The sequence below is a fragment of the Muntiacus reevesi genome, chromosome 3 (genome assembly GCF_963930625.1).
Source record: "Muntiacus reevesi chromosome 3, mMunRee1.1, whole genome shotgun sequence".
Lineage (NCBI taxonomy): Eukaryota > Metazoa > Chordata > Mammalia > Artiodactyla > Cervidae > Muntiacus > Muntiacus reevesi.
Window position 1 is genome coordinate 205,719,320 of NC_089251.1, and position 26,717 is coordinate 205,746,036.

General features: G+C 34.1%; 1 protein-coding gene across 1 annotated transcript in view; it reads right to left on the bottom strand.

Moving 5' to 3' along the window:
• The window catches only part of DPP10 (dipeptidyl peptidase like 10), a 707,061-nt gene that overhangs the window by 494,849 nt on the left and 185,495 nt on the right, over positions 1–26,717 (bottom strand). Inside the window, exon 3 of the mRNA XM_065927825.1 lies at positions 10,091–10,186. Coding sequence (XP_065783897.1) covers positions 10,091–10,186 — 96 coding nt within the window. The remainder of the gene's footprint in view (positions 1–10,090; positions 10,187–26,717) is intronic.

Genomic DNA, 26,717 nt, shown 5'->3' on the forward strand with positions numbered 1-26,717 from the left:
TGTGTATGTGCCTCTTTGACCACACATGAAACCAAACCACTGTGAACAGGATGGAACATTTCAGTTGACTAAATGATCATGCTTGAGATGAATTACTACAGAGAATCTTAGCCTTTAATGTTAAACAAAATTATCTCAAGCAATTCTTCTAACTATAGACTTTCTGAAATGTACCTGTGTGTTTAATTCTTGTTTATCCAATATAACATAGCAGAATAGTTGATTATGTGTTACCCAAAGGTCTCAAAGGCCATCCCCTCTGACTACATGACTAACATGATTAAGTAAAATTAGCCTTAGAAAGAAATGCACACCTCCCCCACTGCCCCCGCCAAACACACAAGCACAAAACATGACTCAGGCAAAGCAAGTTGAATTAAAAGCTTAAAGTGTAAATGTCACTATTTTTAACTTTTTTTGTAAGACTTTTTTTTTTTACAGTTACAATTGATGATACAAAAATGATTATGCTTTCTCAAAATCACCTAAAAATTCTGGTCAAATTCAAACAGTCAGATATGATTCAAAGGAAATCTTCTCTTATTATTACTCATCTTTCTCTTAATATGTCTCTCCTTAAGCCAGATATGTGTTTTTAATAGTTTATAAACAGTATTAAAAATTAGTTTAAGGAAAACACAAAAATAATTCACCGAAGACATTTTCTCTATGGCGATGTATTCTGCCCAACATTGAACTTGGAAAACCTGGATTCTGGCTGGACTTAAGTGCTGATTTTGAACTGGAGAGAAGTGAAGAAAAAAATACAGTGTCTCACCTTACTCGTGTATAACACAAACTTAATGCCCACTCTGCCTCCAAACAAAGTTTTTCAAAGAAACACAAATATCTAAGGCATGTTGAAGCATCTTAGAAAAGTGGAAGAGTAAATGTAAACAGGAATGTATCATAAGCATATTAGGTGAAATTCCTATTCTAGTTCCAAGGAAAATGATATAGCTAGTAATGATCCGAGTAACTTCAAATTCTTCTGTTTTAAAATCATAATCTAATATATGATTGTGCTAGAGTAGATCACAGTATAACAGGTATAGTAAAATGATAGCATTAATATTCTAAATACCCACCAATCTGAGTTGCTTGCCTTTTTTCACCATTACTTTTAAACACACACAGAGGCATAGGACATTACAGATAGTCTCACACACCATGCCAGTTCCTATGAGCCTGTCCTAATACTTTCTTGTTGTCCCAGGGACATCCTCTTTCTTCTCTTGGGCTCATCCGACCTCTACACTAAGACTGAACTTCACCTTTTCCATAAAGATGACTCCAGTGATTCTTAACTCAAATTGACCTCTTACAGTTCTTTTTTACTTTCCCTCAGTAATGACCCAGGAGTTTATCATCAAATTGTTGTCTGATTATTTCAGGCATCTTATCTTCATCTAGTTTCTGAATTCCCTGGGTACCATATTATATTTTATTTCTTTTAAACATGTCAGTGGTTCATGTATATGTTAGCCATAACTACTATCACATATAAGAGGAAACTGTATCAAGTAAAGGAGAGGCAAAGAGAATAAAAGAGTTCAAAAACCAAAATGCACTGGAGTGCGTCCTGCATCATATTAGGGACAGAAGTGTGGAAAATGGAGATGTGGTTTCGATTCTGGGGAAAACAATGTTAACCAAACCTCATCCTAGTCTGAACTGAATATTTCTGGCAACTCTCCAATTATCTCTACTTTCTACTCCAATCACAGCTTTTCGATTACTAATTTTACTTCTTCACATTCTATATATCAGGAAAGATACTGTAAACAATGGGGAATGCATTCATAATTTCTCTGAGCAAAAGAACTGTGCTTATTCATTTTTACATCCTGTATCTAGAAGAATGTTTGTCTATTCTTAGTAAATATATCTTGAATGAATAAAAGGATAGATGGATAAATTGATGGAAAAATAGATGTCAAGGTCAAAGTGTCTATTAATCTACATTTGTGTTGACAAACCCAGTTCCTGGGCCAAAAAGTCAAGACCAACCATGATTATGTGGAATGCACTGTAAGTACACAATCTGTTTTATTGCAAACCTTCTAAATGTCAACAGGTTCCACCTGGAATACACAGAACTGCGCAGGGCATGTAGTTTTGGAATTCAATAACGCTTGATGAATCTAAGCATAACTGTTTGTTACCACTCACACAGACTTTTTTGTTCCTTTTAAAAAATCAAAAAATACTTCTCTACTATAAAAAGTAGGTTGTAACATGAAAGTTTAGTTCTCAAAATCTAAAGTTTGGCTTATATTTTCAACTCCCTTAAGTAATCCAAGTGCTATTAAAACATAGAAATTTTATTTTCCTAATATTTTCCCCCGAAATGTTAACACTGGATTTTATGGGTAAATCATTTAGTATAAATATTATCACTTTAACATAGCTGGAATCTTTAAAATATTTTCTTAAAAAACTAGATTTTAATTTCAAACAAAAGTATGAATACTTGCAACTGGTATGTAAAATTACCACAGTTTGATTTTTATAGTAAATATTTTAATGTTATTTTTGATTTCTAATGTTTTTAATACAGATTAATTTAAATGTTCATAAAAGCATTTGGAGCATATAAATCCCATAGTAATAAAGAGAACGTTTTTGGTAATCTGCATAAAAGTAAATATGCTTTAATGACATATTATTATGAGCACTTTAATTTTGGCAGGAAGTGATCTACTCTTGATAGCAAGATACTTTGACATCCTTACTTTAAAAAATACCAGGCATGATAAACTAAATTATGTTTCAATAAAAATATAAATTACCCTCAAAAACTCATAGCCATATATTCAACTCTACCTTTTAAAAATATCAGCTTTGCTGATGGTTATTAAAAAAAAAAAAAAAAAACAGAAAAATTAAAAATAAGTTGGAAGAGTTAAAATTTTGACTCAGGGCTGGGAGTCACAATACTGTCAGAAGTGTAACTAGCTCCCTGCTCACAAACAAATCCAATATTTTCTGCAACACAACAAAATTGAACTGAGGGACAAAAATCCTTGCATGCTAAAATAGTGCCAAACAAGCAAAAAACAAATCTGACTATTTTGTCTGATTTCCCTAATTAAGAGTTCCCATATTACTGTAAATATTATTGGTACTATTTCAGCAATTTATTTTTCATGAAAATTACAACAATGGTGTTTTACTTTATATTAAAAACCTTGAATGTAATTCATCAGCATAAGCCTACTGGATGTATTTTAAAGAATAGTCAATTACCCAGAGCATCTCTAAAAGCTGTCGTCAGGATCTCTACCACTTGAAGATTTATTAGGTTCCAGATTTTTGCTTTTCATATGTGTTCTTATTTTTTGTATTTACCTTTTATCTTTGTGTTTTATAAGCTGTAGCTTGTTTTCATTGTGCTCTTACCTATAGGAAATATTATCCCAAATATAGATGAAGAAACCAAGCTTTGGAAGGCTTTTTAAAAAAGCTGAATTTTTTTTCCATCTTCTTTTATCTGGTTAATCTCCTTTTAAGGACTTTTTCCTATTTTCAATATGTCATACTTTGACACATCATTTTGAATATAACAGGTTTGAGTATCATGTGGTAGGTAAGTTCAGCTGGCTCCAACATTTAGTCCAATAAAATCACAATTATATCCAGAGCCTCACACATGGTCACTCATCCCATCTAGCCATTAAGACAAACAAACAAACCAGAAAAAAAAAAAAAAAAAACCACTGCAAAATCTCACATATGGGATGGACATTGGCAAAGACAATTTTGTATAGATTTAAAAAAAAATCTATTCACATCATAAGAAAGAGAACCAAAAAGAAACTTATACTGATTGTGGATCAAATGGGCCCACCTTCATATATCAGAAAATGTATCTCACTGTTCTAACTGAACTATTTTGAATCCTAGTTGGATCCCAGCAATGTGAGGTCCATCTGGTCAAGGCTTTGGTTTTTCCAGTGGTCATGTACGGATGTGAGAGTTGGACTGTGAAGAAAGCTGAGTGCCGAAAAATTGATGCTTTTGAACTGTGATGTTGAAGAAGACTCTTGAGAGTCCCTTGGACTGCAAGGAGATCCTAAAGGAGTCCATCCTAAAGGAGATCAGTCCTGGGTGTTCATTGGAAGGACTGATGCTGAAGCTGAAACTCCAATACTTTGATCACCTCATGTGAAGAGTTGACTCATCTGAAAAGACCCTGATGCTGGTAGGGATTGGGGGCAGGAGGAGAAGGGGATGACAGAGAATGAGATGGTTGGGTGGCATCACTGACTCAATGGATATGGGTTTGAGTAAAGTCCAGGAGTTTGTGATGGACAGGGAGGCCTGGCGTGCTTAGATTCATGGGGTCGCAGAGTCGGACACGACTGAGCGACTGAACTGAACTGAACTGAATGTGTTAATTGCTGGGTTTGCTTTTATATCAATGTGACAGAAGTCCTACTTCTCAGGGTTTATTGTCTCTTAGAACTGAGCTGCGCTTAGAGTGACACTGCTAGACTGCACCCAGCTGGGATTTGTTGACCACTGGCCCACAAAGGGGTAAGTTTAACTGAGGATAAGCATTTAGATGCTTTGGCAGCAATTTGACAGTGCTGCAAGATCCAGATACATGATAAATGAACTAATTTATTAATACCTGAGCAGAAGCTTGGCTTTCTCCCATGAAAAAGTTTCATGGGTCTCCCGACCTCCAGCATGTGTTATGGACTTAACCATAGTCTTTTCACTATACCCCAGATGTACTTAAAATCCAAAATCTGTTTTTGATGGATAAATGATTTATAACCTACAGAATAAATTTTGAAATTCGCTAGTGGCAAAGAGTTGAAGACAGAGTTTAAAAATACAGTATCACTTAATTCATTTTGTATAAAACTTTAAAGTGAATATCCCCAAATTGCTAAAATTGCTATAAGATCTCTACTTCCATTGCCATCATCCTTATTTTAGAGACATTTCTTCTTGCCAATAATGTTATTAAAAAAAAAACAGAGATAGTCTAGATATACATCATCCCCAGAGATTAGTGTTGTTAATCTAACCTAGATTAGTTAACAAGAAGGAAGCTAGTTCATTTCCTACATTAAAACCTCTGAATATTGTTGATACGCTAGTTCCCGTTCAAAATCTGAGAATTGGCATGTAAAGTGAATAATCACTATTTCTCTCACTATTTGCTTAATTGTGATTTAGGAATTACCAAAATTACCAATAACAATCCTTTCTATGAGTTGCCTGTAGATCCTCTCTCAAACAAAGCAGGATATTAAATTTCTTTTTTTTGGAGCCCATTATTATTGTGGTACTTATTATATTTTTGCAATGTAATTTTTGAATGGTTGATTATAAGAAGATAAATTTGGAGACTGTATATGAAATGCCTATTTATTACTTTATTTTCTAGTAGTTCACTTTTTATTGTATTTTTCAAAAATATAGATTCAGGCCAAATAAGAAATAAAAGCAAATTATTAAATTTTAAGATAGTGGTCTTTCACAATAGTTTTAGAAGCAGTCTTAGAGTAGGTTAAATATGTTATAATCAAGGCAGAAATTTCTATATGAGAGAATCAGCCTCTGGGGTTTACAGGAAGATGATGTCCCTTACTGCTGGCAGGAAAAGGAACAGTCACTGTCTTTGCACCTGGAAATCAGGTTTCAAGTGGGATAAAGATGTAGGTTCTCTGATTGGGGAAGGGATTCCAGGTAGAGAAAACCGTGTGGACAAAAGTACCAAGTCAAAAGAGCTTTTGAGACCTATGCAAAATATCAAGTAGTTCAATATCTCTGAAACATAATGTACAGTAGAGGAGTAGAAAAGAGGCCAAGCTTGATTCTGAGAGGCCTGGAATACATCGGGAAGACTTTGAAATTTATTCAACTGGCAAAGGGGTCCCGCTGATTTTTTTGAGAAATGAGCTTGAAATTTTTAGCTGAGCCTTATATTTGCCAGGAGACTGCTTGAGGTCTAGAGACCCATGAAACTTTTTATTTATGAAGCAGTCTGTGGTTAACATATACATGCTTCTATATACAAAACAGGTAATCAACAATGACGTACTGTACAGCACAGGGAACTCTAGTCAATATTCTCTAATAACCTATATAGGAAAAGAATCTGAAAAAGAACGGATATATGTATATGCATAACTAAATCTCTTTGCTGCACACTTCAGACAAACACAACTTTATTTGCAAATCCACTTGCAAATAAAAATTCACTTGTAAAATAAAAATTGAATTAAAAATTAAAAAAAATAGTTATAAAATCACATAAATGCACACATTTATCAAATAAAATTTAGAAAAAATAAGTAAGCAAAAAAGAAAAAAAAAATCAGGTCAAAATCTAGCCGTTTGTCAACATTCATTGTTATACAGGACAGACAGTGTGAACCATATACTATGCACTCTGTTTTAAAGACATCTTTGTTCACTTTTTATACCACGTTGTTTTTAGTCGCCAAGTCACATCCAGTTCTTTGTGACCCCATGGTCTGTAGCATGCCAATATTCCCTGTCCCTCACCATTTCCTGGAGTTTGCCCAAGTTCACGTCCATTGCATTGGTGATGCCATCCAACCATCTCATCCTCTGCTGCCCTCTTCTCCTTCTACCATACACATCAATAAATATGCTTATACATTTTTCTTTTAGTGACCACATAAGTTACCATTATATGAATACACCTGGGAAATGACATGATTACATGAAAGGATTAGCCACACTGATAATCTGTAACCAAGAGGCTGTCAAGGAGCTAATTACTGTATGTGTTAAAAATTGGGAATGGCACCTCAGTGAAACAGTGAGAGAAGATAGGTTCTATACTTTGAACATATTGACTAAAGCAGGCTCCAACTCTTATCAGCTGTGTTTTGGATAAATTTTTTGCTTTATCCTCAGTTTTCTGGAGTTCACCATTATAACTTACACGCTATCCATGAAACACATCTATAAAGATCCAGCACAAAGGCTAGCAAAGAAGCCACACAATATTAGATTTTTCTTTGATGGTGGATTGATCCTCAAATGTAGGTGGGAGATGAATAACATTAAAGAAGATAGGTGTCTAGGACTCAAGGTGACATAACTAGGAAGAAGACACTATAAAAATGGAGATTTCAGATTTCTGAGTAGGTGTAGGGGAAGGCAGATGTTCTGCCAAAGAGGAACATGAGCACCCATCCAAGGCTGCATTGACATTCACATATATACTAACGGAGAAGGAGCATAATGAATGACATACTGCACTTCAGCCTACACGTCAGGGGCATCTATAAGCCTTCAGTCTCCTTCACTAGCAATGTATTAAACACTCATATGGTGACCCCTAACAATCAACTAAAGTTTCCAAGTGAGCATAGGTTAGATTCCTTCAATCCACTTATATACTTTGGAATCCTGGTGAAACATTATTAGCAAAAAGAAGCTCACATTTTACGTCTAGACATAATCTGTGACAATGAAGCCAGGGTTACACATTGAACTCATAGCTCCCATTGTAGTTTCTGACTTTGTGAGGAATACATAAATAGGCCAAGTATCCAGTGATTGCCAGAAAGGTGATCTGGATTGCATAAATGAAGACATATCTATTCTCCTGCTCGAAAAGAACCCAGCGCACAAAATCTACTGACAGTGAAATCAATTCCTTCAGTAGGATTTATGAAGACGGCATGCCTCTAAGAGCTTAGATTTTGTTTAATCCTGTTTAAAGGGTTGCTTTATGTCAAATTCTTTTATAAGTATTATTGATTTTAGGTTTTACTTAGACTATATTAATAACATTGCAGCTTTATCCAAGGATATAGTCTCAAAATCAGGTTTACCAATGATTGTTAAAGAAATTATGAAAAAATGATTAAAATGACTTACTCCAAATAATATTATTGTGATATCTTGTAAAGCATTAGAGTAGAATGTGTGCCCTAAATATTGAAATATGGCCTAATTTAGCACGCAGTTCACTGCTTAAACATCCCTCCAGTCCTTTGGTACTTCGATACTGAAGTGCAGTTACACACAGGAGTAAATGACTTTTTAAATAACCCAGTCTAACCTGAGAAGGGAGATGGGACCCATGACTTTTCTTGCTTTTACTTTCCAAAGTAAAAGACTACATAAATTTCTAATAGTTTGATCAAAATCATGGTGAAGAAAAAAGAATATCATTCAGCATTTCAAATTTAATGACACATTTTTTTTTTTTGTTCATCTCCTTCAATAGAAAATACTGGCTAGCAAGTAAAAAGATGACTTGCAAAATTACATTAGCACATCAGGAGAACAGTTTGTGAGGGATCCACTTATTAGAACAATACTAGAAAATTATATCCCTTCTTAAAATTTAGTAATAGTACTCATCTGAAATAAATCATAGAGTTTTGTACATCCGAAATAATCATAATGCAAAGGAAACAATATGGCAAGACCGAAGTTTATGAAGAATTCAGAATCAAAATATACAAAAATAGATGAATAAAATTGCTATCATGTTTTCTCTATTTGTAATATCATCAGCATGATAATATTTATCTTGCAGCCAATTTCAACTGAAACTTGAGTTTATAGAAAAATAAAACTGAAATTCAATTAAATGCTTTCATTTATTTATTCAAAGAAAAAAAAAATCACCTTAAGTGCTTGCTGATCTCCAAACACTGTACCAATGATAGGTAAACAAGTATGATTTGGCCCCTGCCCTAGTTAATTAAATTACATTATTTTTATAGCTTCCATAAATTAACACTTAATTTGCAGACATAAATGTACTTAATTAGGATATTAGAGAAGAAAGGATAGACTGTAAGACAGTATTTATTAGATAAAAAGGCAAAGAAAAGGCGAAAAAATATATATTCCTATGCTTTGAAATAATCTACTCTATGCCTTGAAAACAAAGCTAAAATATATACATATTATGCCTAAATAAAGTGAAAGGCAAAGATTAACATCTATCAAGCCAGAGACTGGGGCTTCCCAGGTGTCTCCAATGCAGGAGACACAGGACATGGGTTTAATCCCTGGGTCATGAAGATCCCCCAAAGAAAGAAATGACAACCCACTCCAGGATTCTTGTCTGGGAAATCCCATGGACAGAGGAGCCTGGAAGGGCTACCACCCACGGAGTCACAAGAGAGTCAGACTTAACTTGGAGACTACACAACAAAATCAGCAACCACAGTGATTAGTATGGTTAGGCAAGTTGTAAAACTCAAGGAATGGAAATTTGACTTCCTTCTTTCTTTTCTAAAAGACAGTTTTTAGTTCTTTATTTATTTTTGGCTGTATCATGCTGCATGCGAGATCTTAGTTCCCCAACCAGGGTTAGAGCCTCTGCAAACTTCGGTGGAAACAAGGAGTCATTACCCCTGGACCACAGGGGAATCCCCTGACCTACTTTTCACCAACACATTTCTTATGACTGGATTACACAGTAACTCCCCCCACAAACTCCCGTAAAGACAAACCAAAGTCCCTGGAGCCACTAAGTGGTGTGAGTTAATTAATTAATTTAAAATCTAAATGCTTTTTAAAACTTTTTGAAAGTAACAAAATAAGGAATAACCTAAAGACAGCTGAGGGGGTTTCTTAGCCACGCCAGTAAAAAGCAAAATTCAATATGTTCCCATGCTCTTTCAGTCATTTCACCTTTGTTAGAGTCCCCTTAGTTTATGGCATTTAAACTTAAAAAAGAAAAGCTACAGAAAAAAGAAAATTAACTTGATTGTCAAATCTGAAGCACTTACATATAGTAAGCCTTCCTCATATCTATACTTCTACATCAATGAGAATTACCTAGAGAAATGCTAGAGATATAATATGCATTTGAAGTCACATAATTAATGATTATGAGGGAAGAGCAGATACAGAGCCGTCAATATAATGTTTGGAGGATGATTTTATTGAAGACTTATCCTAAGAAAAGGTTTTTATTCATAAGAGCCAAGGTATACATTTCTGATTAAATGGTATATAAAATCATTGAAGAATAATGTCAATTAAAATATTAATACAAATCTCATTATTTAATTTCCACCATACAGAACATGAAATAAACATGACACATAAGAACATACATACATACCATTGATCCACCGAGCTTCTGGGTCATGAAGCACAAAGTCTTTCCTGAAGAGGTCTTCTAAAGACAGTCTGGTTTCTGATGAATTTGTGAGTTCATCTGAAATAAAGTAAATTTTAGGTTAGATACTTATCTCATGTTACTTTTAAAAACTAATGAATTATAATATTTGGACTATTTTGCTTCAAAAACATATCTTAATAAGATAACAATATAAAATGGCAACGCTAATGTTCTTTGACTTTAGAAGTTTGTTCCATGACTTTATGTTGTGATATATAATAGGAAAAAAGTGAATTATGCCTCAAAGGATATATTGTTCACTGTTTAACCATAATCCAGCCCACTATTTTCCAAAATAACTTCAACATATTCTCTCTAATGATAAATTTACAGTTTTGTTGTAAATATTAAAGATGAAGAGGTAAATGTTATAAACAAATATGATAAATAAAACTTCCCAAATTGAAAGGAAGTTCACCAAATAAACAGAATAAATGCCAAATTTCAACAAATAATTACCATGCAACAAATACTAAGTGAGTCTAGGAGTGAAATGCAAAAATTTCAAAAGTAATACAATGCCAGAATATGAATGAAAAGTGTACATTCATATTAGTCCCAGACACATAAACTAGGTGTACTTCCCTTTTAAATTCCAAAGTCTAAGAAACAGAAGAACATGATTTAAGCACCAAAATTAAATACAGCAAGCAAGTTTTTAGATGAAAAAGTCTATTAAAAAGTTAAGGATATTTTATTTTGTTTGTAAAACAATGCCATTGTTTATTTACTGTATAAAACCATCTTTGTTACCTTTCAGCTGTGACCTTAACTCTTGTGAAAATAAAGTGTCAACAATATATGCTAACATCATCAGAAATTTTTTAAAGGCTCAGTACTTACTGCAGCAAGGTTTTGTTTCTTCCAGTAGAAAAGTTGGGGCAAAGAATCAATAACTCTAAATGCAATTTCCTTCAATACATGAGTCTAACATGTATTTAACCCACAAAATAATTGCTCAGAAACAACTGAAAAATAGGTAACAAGTGGAGCTAGTGAGAATCATGTGAGTCAAGCCTACCATAAAATTATTTGCAAAACAAAATGCTCCATTTGGCAGTCTCATAGGATAAAATTTTAAATTACCTTATTCATTCAACAAATAATAGGGCTCTTAATTTTCAAGGTGTTAAGTGAAGTACTGTAAGGTGCAGGGGACATATCTATCCCGTGTCCCAAGGGCTTCACACAAAGCAAGAAAGACTATGATGAGGATATAGAGTACTGTATAAACAGAAAGAAAGGAGGGAAAATACCTTGCAAAAACAATCAGAAAAGACTTCAATGAAAAACAAAATGTACAACTATCAACCCTTGCTGGTGGGAATGAAAAATGGTACAGATACTTTGGAAGACAGTTTGGTGGTTTCTTATAAAACTAAACATATAATCTAACAATTGTGTTCTATGGTATTTACCCAAGTGAGTTGAAAACTTACAGCCACACAAAAATCAGCACATGGAGGTTTATGGTAGCTTTATTCATAATTGCTAAAACTTGGAAGCAACCAAGATGTCCTTCAGTAGGTGAACAGATAAACTGTGGTCCAGATGTTGTGATATGATGCAGTGATAAAAAGAAATAAGCTATCAACCATGAAAATCATGGAAGAATCTTAAATTATTAAGTGAAAGAGGCCAATTTGAAGAGACTGCATACTGTATGATTCCAACTACTTAACACACTGAAAAATGTAAACACTGAAGACTCTAAAAATATCACAGAAAACTAATCAAACTGATCACATGGATCACAGCCTTGTCTAACTCAATGAAACTATGAGCCATGACATGTAGGGCTAACCAAGACAGATAGGTCGTGGTGGAGAGTTCTAACAAAACATGGTCCACTGGAGAAGGAAATGGCAAACCACTTTAGAATTCTTGCCTTGAGAATACTATAAACAGTATGAAAAGTTATAATGCCAGATATATGTAATTATATATTTGTCAAAATACATAGAAAAGTACAAAAGCAAGAGCGAATCCTAAAGTAAAATATGGACTTTGACTAACAATGATATGTCAATATAAGTTCATCAATTGTAGCAGACATATCTTGGGTGGGATAATAACAGTGCAGAAGGTCTTACCCAGGTGAAGGTAAAAGGGAAATTTCTATACCTTCTGTTCAATTTTTCTGTGAACATAAAATTTCTCTTGAAAATAAAATCTGTTCAGTTTTATGTTAAAGTTAAATGACCTGGGCCTTTCAGGTTTCATTTCTGGATCTTTCCTTTGTGGATCTTCCCTGTAGCCCATGTTGTAAAGAATCTGCCTGCAATGCAGGAGACCTGGGTTTGATCCCTGGGTCGGGAAAAATCCTCAGGAGAAGGGAATGGGAATCCACTCCAGTATTCTTGCCTGGAGGATCCCATGGACAAAGGAGCCTGGCAGAGTACAGTTCGTGGGGTCGCAAAGAGTTAGACATGACTAAGTGACTAACACTACTTTCAGGTTGCAAAATACAGAGAAAGGGAATGGCATGGACAAATGAAGGAATGAGAACATTTTAGCAAAAAGGATGAGTGCTTTTTGTTTGATAGAGAAAAGGAGTCATGATTCTATAATTAATTTCCTGTCTTAGGAGTTTGGGATTTTAATAAAATGAGCTAATTTTATTAGAATTTCAGAAAATATATTTATTCAATGAGATATCTCAATAGGACCGGATTTTGTTATAGATAAGTTTCACAATGTAGAGTTTCCTGAGATTATATAAAAACACCATAATTTGTCCAATCCAATCCTTTCAATTTTTACATAATTATATTTCACCATCTCTATTTGATAGGCATTTATTTAGCTGATCTAAGGAAATTTATACAGCTAAGAGTGGGAGGTAGGATCTAACTTTCAATGGAAGGGTAGATTATTCTAATACAATGTATTAAAAATGATCCTTATCAACTGAATTGAAAAATTAACTATAATTTTGCTCCTAGGTAAATTCCACATATTTTATTTACTGTATCTTTTAGGCAGATATAAAACTGTAAACAAACAAAAAAAAACTTTTAAAGCAATTACACCACACCATATAATTCTTATTTTCAAGTATTAATAGTTTTTCAAATACTATTTCTCAAACATATATTCTTCTTATGAGCTTGAAAATCATATTAAAACACACCAAAATAGAAATCTTACTAAAATAGCAAAACATATATACAGTGAATTGAAAAACTCTAAACATTTTCTAATATAAAGGTTCTTCTTTCAGAACTACTTAGTTCACTCATATTTTATATACACTAATTGTTTCATCTTCTACTTTTCATATAGATCCTTTACATTTCCTATTGTATTTACTAGTAAGTATATATGTTTTGTTTTGGGTTTCCCTGATAATTCAGTTGGTAAAGAATCCACCTGCAATGCAGGAGATCTGGGTTCGATTCCTGGGATGGGAGGATCTCCTGAAGAAGGGTAAGGCTATCCACTTCAGTGTTCTGGCCTGGAGAATTCCATGGACTGTATAGTCTATGGGGTCTCAAAGGGTCAGACACGACTGAGCAACTTTCTCTCATATATATGCTTTGTTACTGTGAACAGAATATTTCCCATTCTTAATCTAAATAACTTTATATACACACAGAGTTAATCATTACATTATTTACCATATCACATTTGCTTTAAAATGCCAATGGAAATGAAATCTCTTTTTTTCTACTTATTTAATTATATCATCTGAAAATAATTTTTCCTTTTCATAAAGTTTAAATTTATATGTATATGTATGTATGTATATTTACATACACATGGGCTTCCCTGGAGGCTCAGATGGTAAAAGAATCTGCCTGCAATGCCAGAGACCTGGGTTCAATCCCTGGAATGGAAAGATTCCCTGGGACTGGGCATGGCGACTCATTCCAGCATTACTCCCTGGAGAATCCCCACGGACAGAGGAGCCTGGTGGGCTACGGTCCATGGGGCTGCAGAGTCAGACATGACTGAGAACTAAGCACACACATACAAGTATATGGGCTTTCCTGGTGGCTCAGATGTAAAGAATCTGTAATGCAGGAGACCTGGGTTCAGTTCTTGGTTCGGGAAGAGCCTGCGTGGTGGAGAATGGCTACCCAGTCCCATATTCCTACCTGGAGTATCCCATGGACAGAGGAGCCTGGCAAGCTACAGTCCATGGGTCTCAAAGAGTTGGACAGAGCGACTAACACTTTCCACTTTCACATACATATACATGTGTATGTATATTACAATACATATTTCAATACATATAAGTGCATTACATATATACATACACTTATATGTAAAATATATACAAATATACACACAGGCATATATAAACGATATATAGGAAATTTTCAGGTATTACAGATCACATGCAGTTGTAAGAAATAATACAGAAAGATCCCTTATACCCTTCATCCAGTTCCCATCAATCAAACACATCTGCATAATCAACAGCACAAAAAGAAAATTGATACCTTCCATCAACTTTATTCAGATTTCACCAGTTTTGCATGTATTCATTTGTGTACATGTGTGTATACGTGGCTGTCTCTATTTCTATGTAGTTGTATCAGATATGATGAGCACCAGTAAAGACGAAGAACAGTTTTGTCACCAGGATTTCCTGTGTTGTCCTTTTGTCACATAGCCTCTCTCGGCAACCTTTGGTAACCACTAATCTACTTTTCCATCTCTATAATTTTTCAATTTCAAGGGTGTTGTGGAAACATGCATTACGTAATATTTTGAGATTGGCCTTTTTCAGTCAGCATAATTGTTTTGAAACCCACTTTAGTCCTTGAATATATCAGTACTCTGTTTCTTTTTGCTGTTTGCTGATATTCCAAGGCATGAACGCACCAGTTTGTTGAACTGTTTATTTGTTGAAGGAAATCTGGGTTATCATTTGTAGTCTGGGGCAACTATCAATAAAGTTGCTATGAACACTATTTATAGGTTTTTATGTGAACATAAATGTTCCTTTCCTTGGGATAAATGCCAAAATATGCAATTGTTGGGTTATGTTACATATTTATTTTTGTAAGGAAAAAAATCTAGTTTTTCTGCATTCCTGCAAGGATTTTTTTTTTTTTAATAAGCTATTCTGACATACGCATAATGAATGCCATTGTGGCTTTAACTTGCATTACCCTGAGAGCTAATGAACATCTTTTAATGTGTTTATTTGTGATATTTATATCCTCTTCAGTGAAATGTCTGGTAATGTCATTTGCCCATTTTCTAATTGGATTGTTTTGTTTGTGGGATTGGTTAACTGTTGAGTTTAGACAGCATTTATATTCTGATACAAATCATTTGTTGATATGTCAACTCAAATTTCATCCAACTCTCGCTTCTTTTCATCCTCTTAAAAGGGACTTTTGCAAAGGAAAAGATTTTTTGTTTTTTGTTCTTTCAGTTTTGGTGAAGTCTAGTTTATCATTTTATAAATGACACTTTTGCTGTCAAGACTTAGAATGTTTCAAATAACACTGAAGATTTTCTTTTATCCTGAAAGATTCATAGTTTTATATTTTACATATAACTCCCTGAAAGATCTTGAGATAAATTTTATCTATCATATGAGGAATAATCAGAGATTCATATTTTATTTTATTTTTTTGGCATATTGCATGACAACTAACTGTTCTAGCACCATTGATTAAAAGGTGCTTATTTCATTTTAGTGAATCATTTCATTAGCTTCATTGTCAAAACAATGTTGAATAATAATGATAAAAATAACAATCCTGTTGTTTTCTTCTATTATGGCAACATCTTTAATATTTCATTATTCAATATGTTTTCTAGATTACTGGAAAGGAATCTCTATCATTCTTAAGTAATTTGTTTTTATTCCTATGACATTTAGAATTTTTATTTGAAATTATGTTATGATACACTTACAGTCTTTTATGTAAAAATATTTTCCTTTAATGTATTGATATAAAAATTGTTTAAAGGAAATTTCCTTATTCCAACCACCATTATTTCGATAACAAAATCCAACTGCTCATGGAAAATTATTATTACTTCTATACTGCTAGATTAATATGTTAAATATTTATTTAAATGTTTATAGTTTTTAATGAATTAAACTAATGATATTTTTTTTCATTTTTACTGTACTGATCATTTAACACTTCAATATTTTATTAAGGATTTTAAACTTCATTTATTTTGGTAATCTGAAATAGTTTAATAATTTTAATAGTAAGGATTTTTTAACTCCAATTGCCTTTGGCACTTATTATAAAATCAATTCATCAAAGTAATTCAAATTATTGTGATGAAATCTAAAATTTAAACAATACTCAAATATAACTTAAGGATTAATTTATTTGTCTTCATTCATTACTGAGCGAACTCTGTATTTCATTTCTTTTCTGTTTTTTCTATTCTTGGCTCATTTCTTTAAATTTTTCCTTAGCTGTGAGGCACTATCACTGAGGTCTCTTGAATTTTTCAGTCCTAGAATAGAGACTTCTTCCTTCAACACATAATGAATAATTAAGCTTCTGTTTTAATAACCTTGGAGCCTGACTTTTATCCCCTGTCTCCTTTCATCTCCACATCTCATCACAGTCTTTTGGGATCTTCATACTCTGTGATCTACCATCTCTCTTCCAGATGCTCCCTCAAGTCATATTGGATATTAGTAACCTCACTTGAGAAGAAAATTAAGCTCTGCAAAGTTAAAGATTTTGACAAAGGTCACATAGTCAATAAGAGGCTGAACTGAAATTGGAGTCTACATCTCTGACTTACTAAGCTACAAGGACTCACAAAAAAAGTTTTATTTCCTCATTCTCTTTGCATGAGTGCCTGCTAAGTTGCTTCAGTCTTGTCTGACTCTTTGCAACTCTACTGGACTGTGGCCTGCCAGGCTCCTCTGTCCATGGGATTCTGTAATCAAGAATTCTGGAGTGGGTTACCATGCTCTCCTCCAGGGGATCTTCCCTACCCAGAGATCAAACAAGCATCTCTTATGCCTCTTGCATTCGCAGAAAGGTTCTTTACCACTAGCACCACCTGGGAGGCCCCTTATTCTCTTTAATATTGTGTTAATTAAATATTTTAAAATATATAATTTTATAGAGATAACTTTGAGGATATTCTTACTTCTTTTAGCTACAAGAATCTTTTTCTTAATTGAAATTCAACTGCTCTGTGTACCTCTCCAGACCTTATTAGCATCCTATTTTGTTCCATCCTACTCATGAAAGTGTCCGTCATTTTTGCACATAGAGCGGTGTCAGAGCATTCACAAAAAAGTGGGGCTTTTGTTTTCTTCAGGAAACTGGCTATAATATATCAGTTTGAAATTCCACATTTACCCTTGGCTCACTGTTGCATGCTATTTAGTACTAATATTAGTAGCATCACTTATCACATCTCATCAGCAAACAGGTATAACTCAATTGCAACTTGATTTCTAAGATAATTTATGTTAGAATCAAATTGAGAAACCCGACTATTTGATACATTTTATTAATGTTCTCCCTATTTTAGCTCCACTGTTGCACTTAAACAGAGAAGCCTGACTTGCATTCATTCCATGGCTTGAGTACATTAGACACTGAGAAGGTAGCTCAGAAGGAAATTGGTATTAGATTGTAAATAATTTTAAGAGATGATCCCTCATGCACAACCCCTTTCTTAGAAATCCTCAGAGGAAGAAATTCTGATATCAGTATCTGTTCCCTAATATCAGAAAAAATATATTACTTAAATTTAATATTCACCTCATAGACCTTGGGGCTTCCCTCATAGCTCAGTTGGTATAAGAATCAGCCTGCAATGCAGGAAACCCCAGTTCAAGTCCTGGGTCAGGAAGATCCCCTGGAGAAGGGATAGGCTACCCACTCCAGTATTCTTGGGCTTCCCTTGTGGCTCAGCTGGTAAAGAATCTGCTTGCAATGCGGGAGACCTCGGTTTGAACCCTGGGTTTGGAGAAGGGAACCCTTGGAGAAGGGAAAGGCTACTGACTCCAGTATTCTGGCCTGGAGAATTCCATGGACTAGTCCATGGGGTTACAAAGAGTCAGACAGGACTGAGCAACTTTCACTTCTCTTCATAGACCTTATCCTCCATTAGTAAGGTAGTGGGATAAGGTAGTAAGATAAGATAACATCTTGTCTTGTTTTTTGTAACTAAATACACTTCTGCAATGTGTGTGTGTGTGTATATATATATATATGAGTGTGGATACATGTGTAAAAGTCTTAAAATCTAATATATGTTGATAGTTGCAATTAAAATACTAAATATTTGCTGACCAAATATTAATAGAATCCTATCATTATGATTATAATTATGAATAGGATTATAATTATGAATTATGAATAGGAGAACAAAGATCCAAAGAGATGTACAATATAACAATGGTCACAAGTATTTAATGAACTGGAAACAGTAATTACTTGTTAAATTGTTACAAGATATAGAATCTTAACTAAAACATTAATCTTTGGCAACAGAATAGGAAACAGAATTTACATTGAATAATTCACTCCATGTTCTTTTCTCTGTACTAGTCTGTCATTTATGATCATAGAATTCTATTGGCATTTCTGTGCTTTCTTCCAAAAATTCAATCTTATTTTTAAATAGCCTTTTGAAATAAGTTAGCTGTATAATCTTAGAAGAGAAAAGAAAGTTCTTCAGTACTAAGCTGAAGTACTAAGTTCTTCAGTACTAAGTTGATTTTCAGTATGTGTTTTTTATACTGAAATTGTGTTAATTTTAACAGGTTTACTCTTGACATTAGTGGTTCAGAAATATTTCTTTTAACATAAATCTTAAATTTGAAATAATGTCATATCAAAACAGTAATAAAAAGAAAAGTCTAATCAGGTAGTTATTCAGAATTCCTTTCTGCTCATGGCATTCTCTATTTTCTCTGGATGTCCAGTATACCACCCCTTTTATTTCCCAATTCTACATTTAAATCTCTATTTATTCTTAAAGGTTATTATCATACCCCATCTTTAACATCAGTACAGGCTAGTCTTCTAGTGCATTTCCATTTTTAAACATTATTAATTGTTTAAAGTTCATGGAAAGGGTAACACCACCTCCTTATATAACTAGTTGAAAATACTAAATGCAAATGATAGCGGTCACACCAAATTCCACATGTTTTCAAAATATTTGCTGATTGTGAATCTCCTAGTCAGACTTAAAAGTTTGTTTTACAATTTAACAACTAAAGCACTAATTCCCCTTTGATTTTCCATCATTTTCCTATTCTGTTCTTTCACTAGGATGCTGAACTGTAACTCAGAATAGTAAATATTGTCAAAATATATGTCATTTGAGATCTTGAAATTACATAATATTTCAAGTTTTTTTCAAATATTTTCTAATTTATCACCAAGAAAATGAACAAAGGGTTACCATTTCTAGTTAAGGAGCTATATATACTTTAGAATGCAAATTTGAGGAATAAAAGTACGTATCACTGAAACAGAAGAAAATTACAAGGTATGTTCTCGTACAAACTGCATCTCCTTTGTTTTTTATTACTAAATAAAGAGGTATATGACAACGGATTAATCTCAAAAATATACAAGCAACTCCTGAAGCTCAATTCCAGAAAAATAAACGACCCAATCAAAAAATGGGCCAAAGAACTAAACAGACATTTCTCCAAAGAAGACATACAGATGGCTAACAAACACATGAAAAGATGCTCAACATCACTCATCATCAGAGAAATGCAAATCAAAACCACAATGAGGTACCATTACACGCCAGTCAGGATGGCTGCTATCCAAAAGTCTACAAACAATAAATGCTGGAGAGGGTGTGGAGAAAAGGGAACCCTCTTACACTGTTGGTGGGAATGCAAACTAGTACAGCCACTATGGAAAACAGTGTGGAGATTTCTTAAAAAACTGGAAATAGAACTGCCATATGACCCAGCAATACCACTTCTGGGCATACACACTGAGGAATCCAGATCTGAAAGAGACACGTGCACCCCAATGTTCATCACAGCACTGTTTATAATAGCCAGGACATGGAAGCAACCTAGATGCCCTTCAGCAGATGAATGGATAAGAAAGCTGTGGTACATATACACCATGGAATATTACTCAGCCGTTAAAAAGAATTCATTTGAATCAGTTCTAATGAGATGGATGAAACTGGAGCCCATTATACAGAGTGAAGTAAGTCAGAAAGATAAAGAACATTACAGTATACTAACACATATATACGGAATTTAGATAGATGGTGGCGATAACCCTATATGCAAAACAGAAAAAGAGACACAGAAATACAGAACAGACTTTTGAACTCTGGGGGAGAACGTGAGGGTGGGATGTTTTGAAAGAACAGCATGTATATTATCTATGGTGAAACGGACCACCAGCCCAGGTGGGATACATGAGTCAGGTGCTCGGGCCTGGTGCACTGGGAGGACCCTGAGGAGTCGGGTGGGGAGGGAGGTGGGAGGGGGGATCGGGATGGGGAATACATGTAACTATATGGCTGATTCATGTCAATGTATGACAAAACCCAAAAAAAAAAAAAAAAAAAAAGAATGAATACAAAAAAAAAAAAAAGAAAAAAAAAAAAAATAAAGAGGTATATGGAAATCATTAAGCAAGGTAATCAGCTCATTTAATGTTAATCACTGTCATTATTATTATAAAAATGTCAAAAGGTATAGGTCAGTACAAAGCAAATTTGAATTTTGAAATTTCAAAGTCACAAAACAAAATGTTTTTCCTCCCTCTTGAGTTTTTGTCTCTTTCATTCTTTCCTTTAGCCCAAATATTACCAATATGTTTTTGTAAATTTCTACCAAAATTACAGTATTGAGTTATACCTTTTAGGTGAAAAATTTAATGAGATGTAAAATTCACTTAAAAGTCTCTTTTTTAAAAAAAAATTTATTTGAATGAGTCAGGTCTTAGTTGCATCATGTGGGATCTTTGTTGAATCATGTGGGTTCCTTCCTTGTGGCTCAGTAATTGCAGAGCATGGACATAGTTGCTCTGCAGCAAATGGGATCTTAGTTCCCAGACCAGGGATTGAACTCATGTTCCCTACATTGCAAGGCAGATTCTTCACCACTGAACCACCAGTGAAGTCCCAGAAGTCTCTTTTTGCAAAAGAGTATTCAGTTATTTTGAATTTGGATGGTCAAAAATATGGATCACACAAATAAGCTGTAAATCAGTCCTGTCAATGAAGGAAACTTGAAACTTAGAATTCTGGACGCCAATTCATCCATTTGAACAAAAGAACAAAGCGAATTAGTGCAGTGCAAGCCATCTGTTTTATAGTCCCAGATAATTACCTTTGTTCCTCTTGGTATGCCAAGAGTTTCCTTTATCTCTTTCTTTTGCCTTTTCCTACTCTAATATCGTGTTGTGGCACTAGCAAAGTTTCTTGAATAAAGAGGCCAGTCACTCTATTATCCTCATCAATTCTATCATCTAGAACCACTTTTAACTCAGATGAACCCTGTATCTTATAAAGTCTAATTATATATCCTCTTCAAATAGAATTTACTTCCTAAATCAGATTGTCTTCCAATGAATTGTCTTTCCTTCTCAAGTATCACATATTTCCAGCATGTAGCTTTCATGTAAAAAGTCATATTTTAATTATAAAAAGTCATTAAAAAATTCAACTATGTGGAAAGTTCCTAAATTATAACTAATGCTGGGTCTGTACTGAATAGAATGAAGAGGACAACTGGCAAGGAAGGCATTAAATATTTACTTAGCTATCACTCCCAATTCTGCCCCTTTTCACCATCCATGGGGAGAAGTTCCAGGAAATTTATGTTGAATACAAAATATCAAAAAATAGATTACAAGATATTTGCCTCCTATGATCCATTCATCTTCTCAAAGTCTACCAATACACAGTTTTGAAGTTATGCTCCCACTCTCTATACTCAAATAGGAACAAGAATTAATGCTGAAATAATAGTAATCAGAGCTAGGCAGTTATAGTCTAATCCTAGTTAAACCCTTAGAATATGTGCCCTTGGCCAGATCACTCCATCTATCCAGGCAGAAGTTTCTTCATTTGTGAAGAGAAAGAGTTGGACTAAATTACACTATGGCTAGTTGTGTTCTAGAGACTCTTAACAGGCTCTCTTAAGGCAGAGAAAGGACAAGGGTGGATGAGGATTATATGGTCAAAACTCAACTAGACTATCTGTGCTGTCAACATATTTGGTATCTTCATATAGTATTTTTTGAACATATCAAATGCACAAGTGTGTGAGCACACACATGCACTCACTCATACATACACACTGTGGCATACAAAGTAGCTTGCATCTCTAAGACACCCTAAGTTCTGTTATATTTTGTGCTAATTCTCCTTATTTTCAGCAGAGACTCTAAGTGTTCATCAAATAAGGTATGGCTTTTATGTTCTGAAGGAGTTATTAAATTCCACCTCAAACTTGTCATCTCTTGAATAAATAAATCAAGAGCTTTAGGATTTACTCATAGGTTTAATTAGTCAAATTAGTCAATTATGGAAAGTGCTAATCATTCTCAAACCTCATTCTGAGACTTTTCCCAAATTAAATCTCCTGAATTTGAGAAGGAAACCTAAATATGAAAAATTTACTTGCATAAAACCCTTTCACATTGTGAGAAATAAAGGAAAATTACACACTAATACATATACACACATAAAACACACCTCACACGTACATATACACAAACATGTATATACACGTACACACACACACACACACATTAGAATGAAGTCTTCTTTTTACCCTAGAGTGATATGGCACTACTTTGGGCCTTTGAGCTCTTATATAACCAAGTTTGAGTTGCTTCTTCAAGAATACTTTTTTCAGTGATATCACTATCAGCAATTTTTGTTCCAGATCTACATGGCTCTACAGGAGAAGTTCAGTTCAGTTCAGTTCAGACACTCAGCCGTGTCCAACTCATTGCGATCCCATGAATCGCAGCATGCCAGGGCTCCCTATCCATCACCAACTCCCGGAGTTTACTCAAACTTATGTCCATTGAGTCGGTAATGCCATCCAGCTATCTCATCCTCTGTCGGCCCCTTCTCCTCCTGCCCCCAATCCCTCCCAGCATCAGGGTCTGTTCCAATGAGTCAACGCTTCACATGAGGTGGCCAAAGCATTGGAGTGTCAGCTTCAGCATCAGTCCTTGCAATGAACACCCAGGACCGATGTCCCTTAGGATGGACTGGTTGGATCTCCATGCACTCCAAGGGACTCTCAAGAGTCTTCTCCAACACCACAGTTCAGTTAGCAGTACTTAATCCATGGACAACTAGTGGACAGAAGTTCCAAAAGTTAAAACTACATTCGTAATACTAAGACACATCTTTCTTTTACACTGGGTTGAAATTCTCACTCCTGGAGCAAAACCAAACTACAGGTGTCTCATTGAGAGTCAACACTATGGCTTCAAACTATACTGTCATCATCCTGTTCTTTATACAAATACTCAAAAAAAAAAAAAAAAAAAAAAAAGCTTTAAAAAGCCTATTCCAGTGAAGAATTTTCTAAATACAGTTCTGAGAATTATTCATTGAATTCAGTCTCAACCCTTGAGATCCTTTTAATATTTGTGTGGTGAAAATGGAGTTATATCCCCTACCCTTGCCCCATCAAAACACTTCCACTGGATAACAACATGCTAGTTGTTCCAAAGAAATGCACGTGGGCAGTTGCTTGAGTTATGAACTGAACTGTTTTTTTTTTTTTTTTTCCATAGAAAAAAGAATGGAAAGAATGAAAACAAATTATATTTATTTATTATATATTTATTTATTATATTTATTTATATTTATTATATTTATTTAGATTTAAGTACCAGGCAAATGTTTTCTTCAAAATAAACAAAATGAATCTCTCACTTAAAAAACGCAACTGTTTGTATATGCTACAATCTATAAAATTCAAGCTTTCAAGTAAAATTTGTCTTCTCCACCTTGAATTTGACCATTTCCCAATACTCTTTCAGTGAGAATTTTCTAGTTATACTATCAGTGATATTTACTGTTTTTTTTAACACTATGCAATAAACTCTACCAACATTTGGAAGGTCTGTATAACTCAGTGAGCTAATATTTTCTAAATGACCAATACATAATGTTAGAGAATCATGCATAGGTAAAAGATCCTTTTAAAGTGCTAGATGGACCAATGGGTTTTAAGAGCAGAGTACTGACATTTTGTTGATATGGCTTCAGGTTTTACACTGCAACTAACCATTGAGAATGTATCACTTAGTTTTTCAGAATCTACAACAAGTTTTCAAGAAGTATCAAGGAAAGGAATCTACAATTATGTGAAAAAGCTATTAAAAAACTTCCTTAGTCTCTAACTACATATCTTCATGAGGCCAGAAGTCCATCATATATTTCAATTAAAGCAACTTATTGCAAAAGAATTGACACGAGTACACTTGAGAATCCTGCAAAATTCTATTGAGCCAGATATTAAATATTTGCAAACACATAAAATAATGACATTCTTCCCACCAGTGTTTGAAAATATAACTATTTTTCATTATATATTATGCATATTTACATGTAATAGTCTTATTTTGCCACTTTAAATAAATTAACAGATATTTCATAAAAACTCTGAGAAATTAATTTTCAATTTCTATTTCAGATACTATATACAGGTATAATTCAAATGCCTAAAAGAATTTTTGTGTTTTCAAGGATTTGTTGAGAGCTTAGTACACTAAGCTCTCCTATGTGTACTTTTTTGCATATTTTATTAAGTTTATTTTATCCTCATTTCAAACTGCTAAGGTTATGAGTCAATGAAGAGCTGACTAATTAGAAAATCACTGCAGATGGTGACTGCAGTCATGAAATTAAAACTTACTTGCTCCTTGAAACAAAAGCTATGACGAACCCAGACAGCATACTAAAAACCAGAGACATTACTTTGCCAACAAAGATCCATACAGCCAAAGCTATGGCTTTTCCACTAGTCATGTATAGATATGAAAGTTGCACCATAAAGAAGGCTGAGCACTGAAGAATAGATGCTTTTTAAGTTTGGTGTTGGAGAAGAGTCTTGAGAGCCCCTCGTTTAGCAAGGAGATGAAACCAGTCAATCCTAAAGGAAATCAATCCTGGATATTCATTGGAAGGACTGATGCTGAAGCTGAAGCTCCAATCTTTTGGCCACCTGATGTGAAGACCTAACTCGGAAAAGTCCCTGATGCTGGAAAAGATTGAAGGAAGGAGGAGAAGGAGACAACAGAGGACGAGATGGTTGGATGGCATCACCGACTCAATGGACATGAATCTGAGCAAGCTCCAGGAGATGGTGAAGGACAGGAAAGCCTCGTGTGCTACAGTCCATGGGATCACAAAGAGTCACACTGACTAAGCGACTAAACAACAACAAGATTATAGTATTATCCTAGTTCTCTACAAATATGGACCTTCTTGATTTGGTAATAACATCAGATTTAATTATTATACTACATTATATTATTATTTATTATGTTCAGCACCAAGAACTTCCCTGAACTATTTCTCTGATATTCTCTAATTTTTAATACAATAGTGAATAAGTGCATTATTTGTCACTACTCAATATTTAGTGGAAACTAAATATTGTATTGGTAGTGTACTGATAGTGTAAACTATTTGTACTGATAGTGTAAACTATTATGAATCATAAAATAAATGGAGGAAACAGTATAAATAGTAAAGATATAAAACCTATGCTTGATGGTTTCAAATATAACAAGGAGTTTGGGTTGATCAAAAATGACAGGTCAGTTGCATATAAGCTGTATCAGTAAAATTTGTTATTAGAGTGATATCAATGCACATAAAGAAGTAGGCTGCTCAAAAACACAATTTTCCCCAATGTAAAATCAAAAAATCATAAATAAATAAATAAAACTAAGCAAAACTGTCAGAATAAACTTTGATAAAAGTCTAGAAAACAGTCAAATGTTTACAAATGTCAAGGAAACAATCAAGAAAAAGGCAACTTAAAAATAACAGGAAAGTTTGTGGAATTTTTCTTGGCCATTACCCCCATCCCCTCTTGGTGGCAATATTTCAGTCAGATGCCTGCATTTGAAGTATGGTTCTGATTCGAGAAGGAGAAAAGTAGTTCTTATTCTCAAAGAACTGTGCTTGCCTGCTCTAAACTGTCTTAACTAGTACGGCATGCATTTTTGTTACACCTGATTCAGAACATTCAGGGCAGCAAAGTGAATATTCCTCAAAAATGTCTTAAAGCAAGTGAATAGGCTATAGCTACATGGGGAAAAAGAAACAGTTAAGATATAACACAGAGAACCAAAAACTAGGAGGGAAAGTTGGAAATTTACTTTTTCTGGAAAATCATAAATTCAAAATGCCTGCATATATTGGAGCATTTGGAAAGCCATATGCACACTCAAAAAAGATGTGAAAAGACCCCAAGTTCTCACCTTTGGCTAAACTCTAGGCTCAGTATAAGCATGAAGTGAAGGCTAAAGTAGAAATGCAGATGATCTAAAAAAGTATCCAAGCACAGAACTAATTTGAAAAGAACAGGAGTGGTTTTTTTGTCTCCTCTTAAAAAAAAAAAAAACAACTT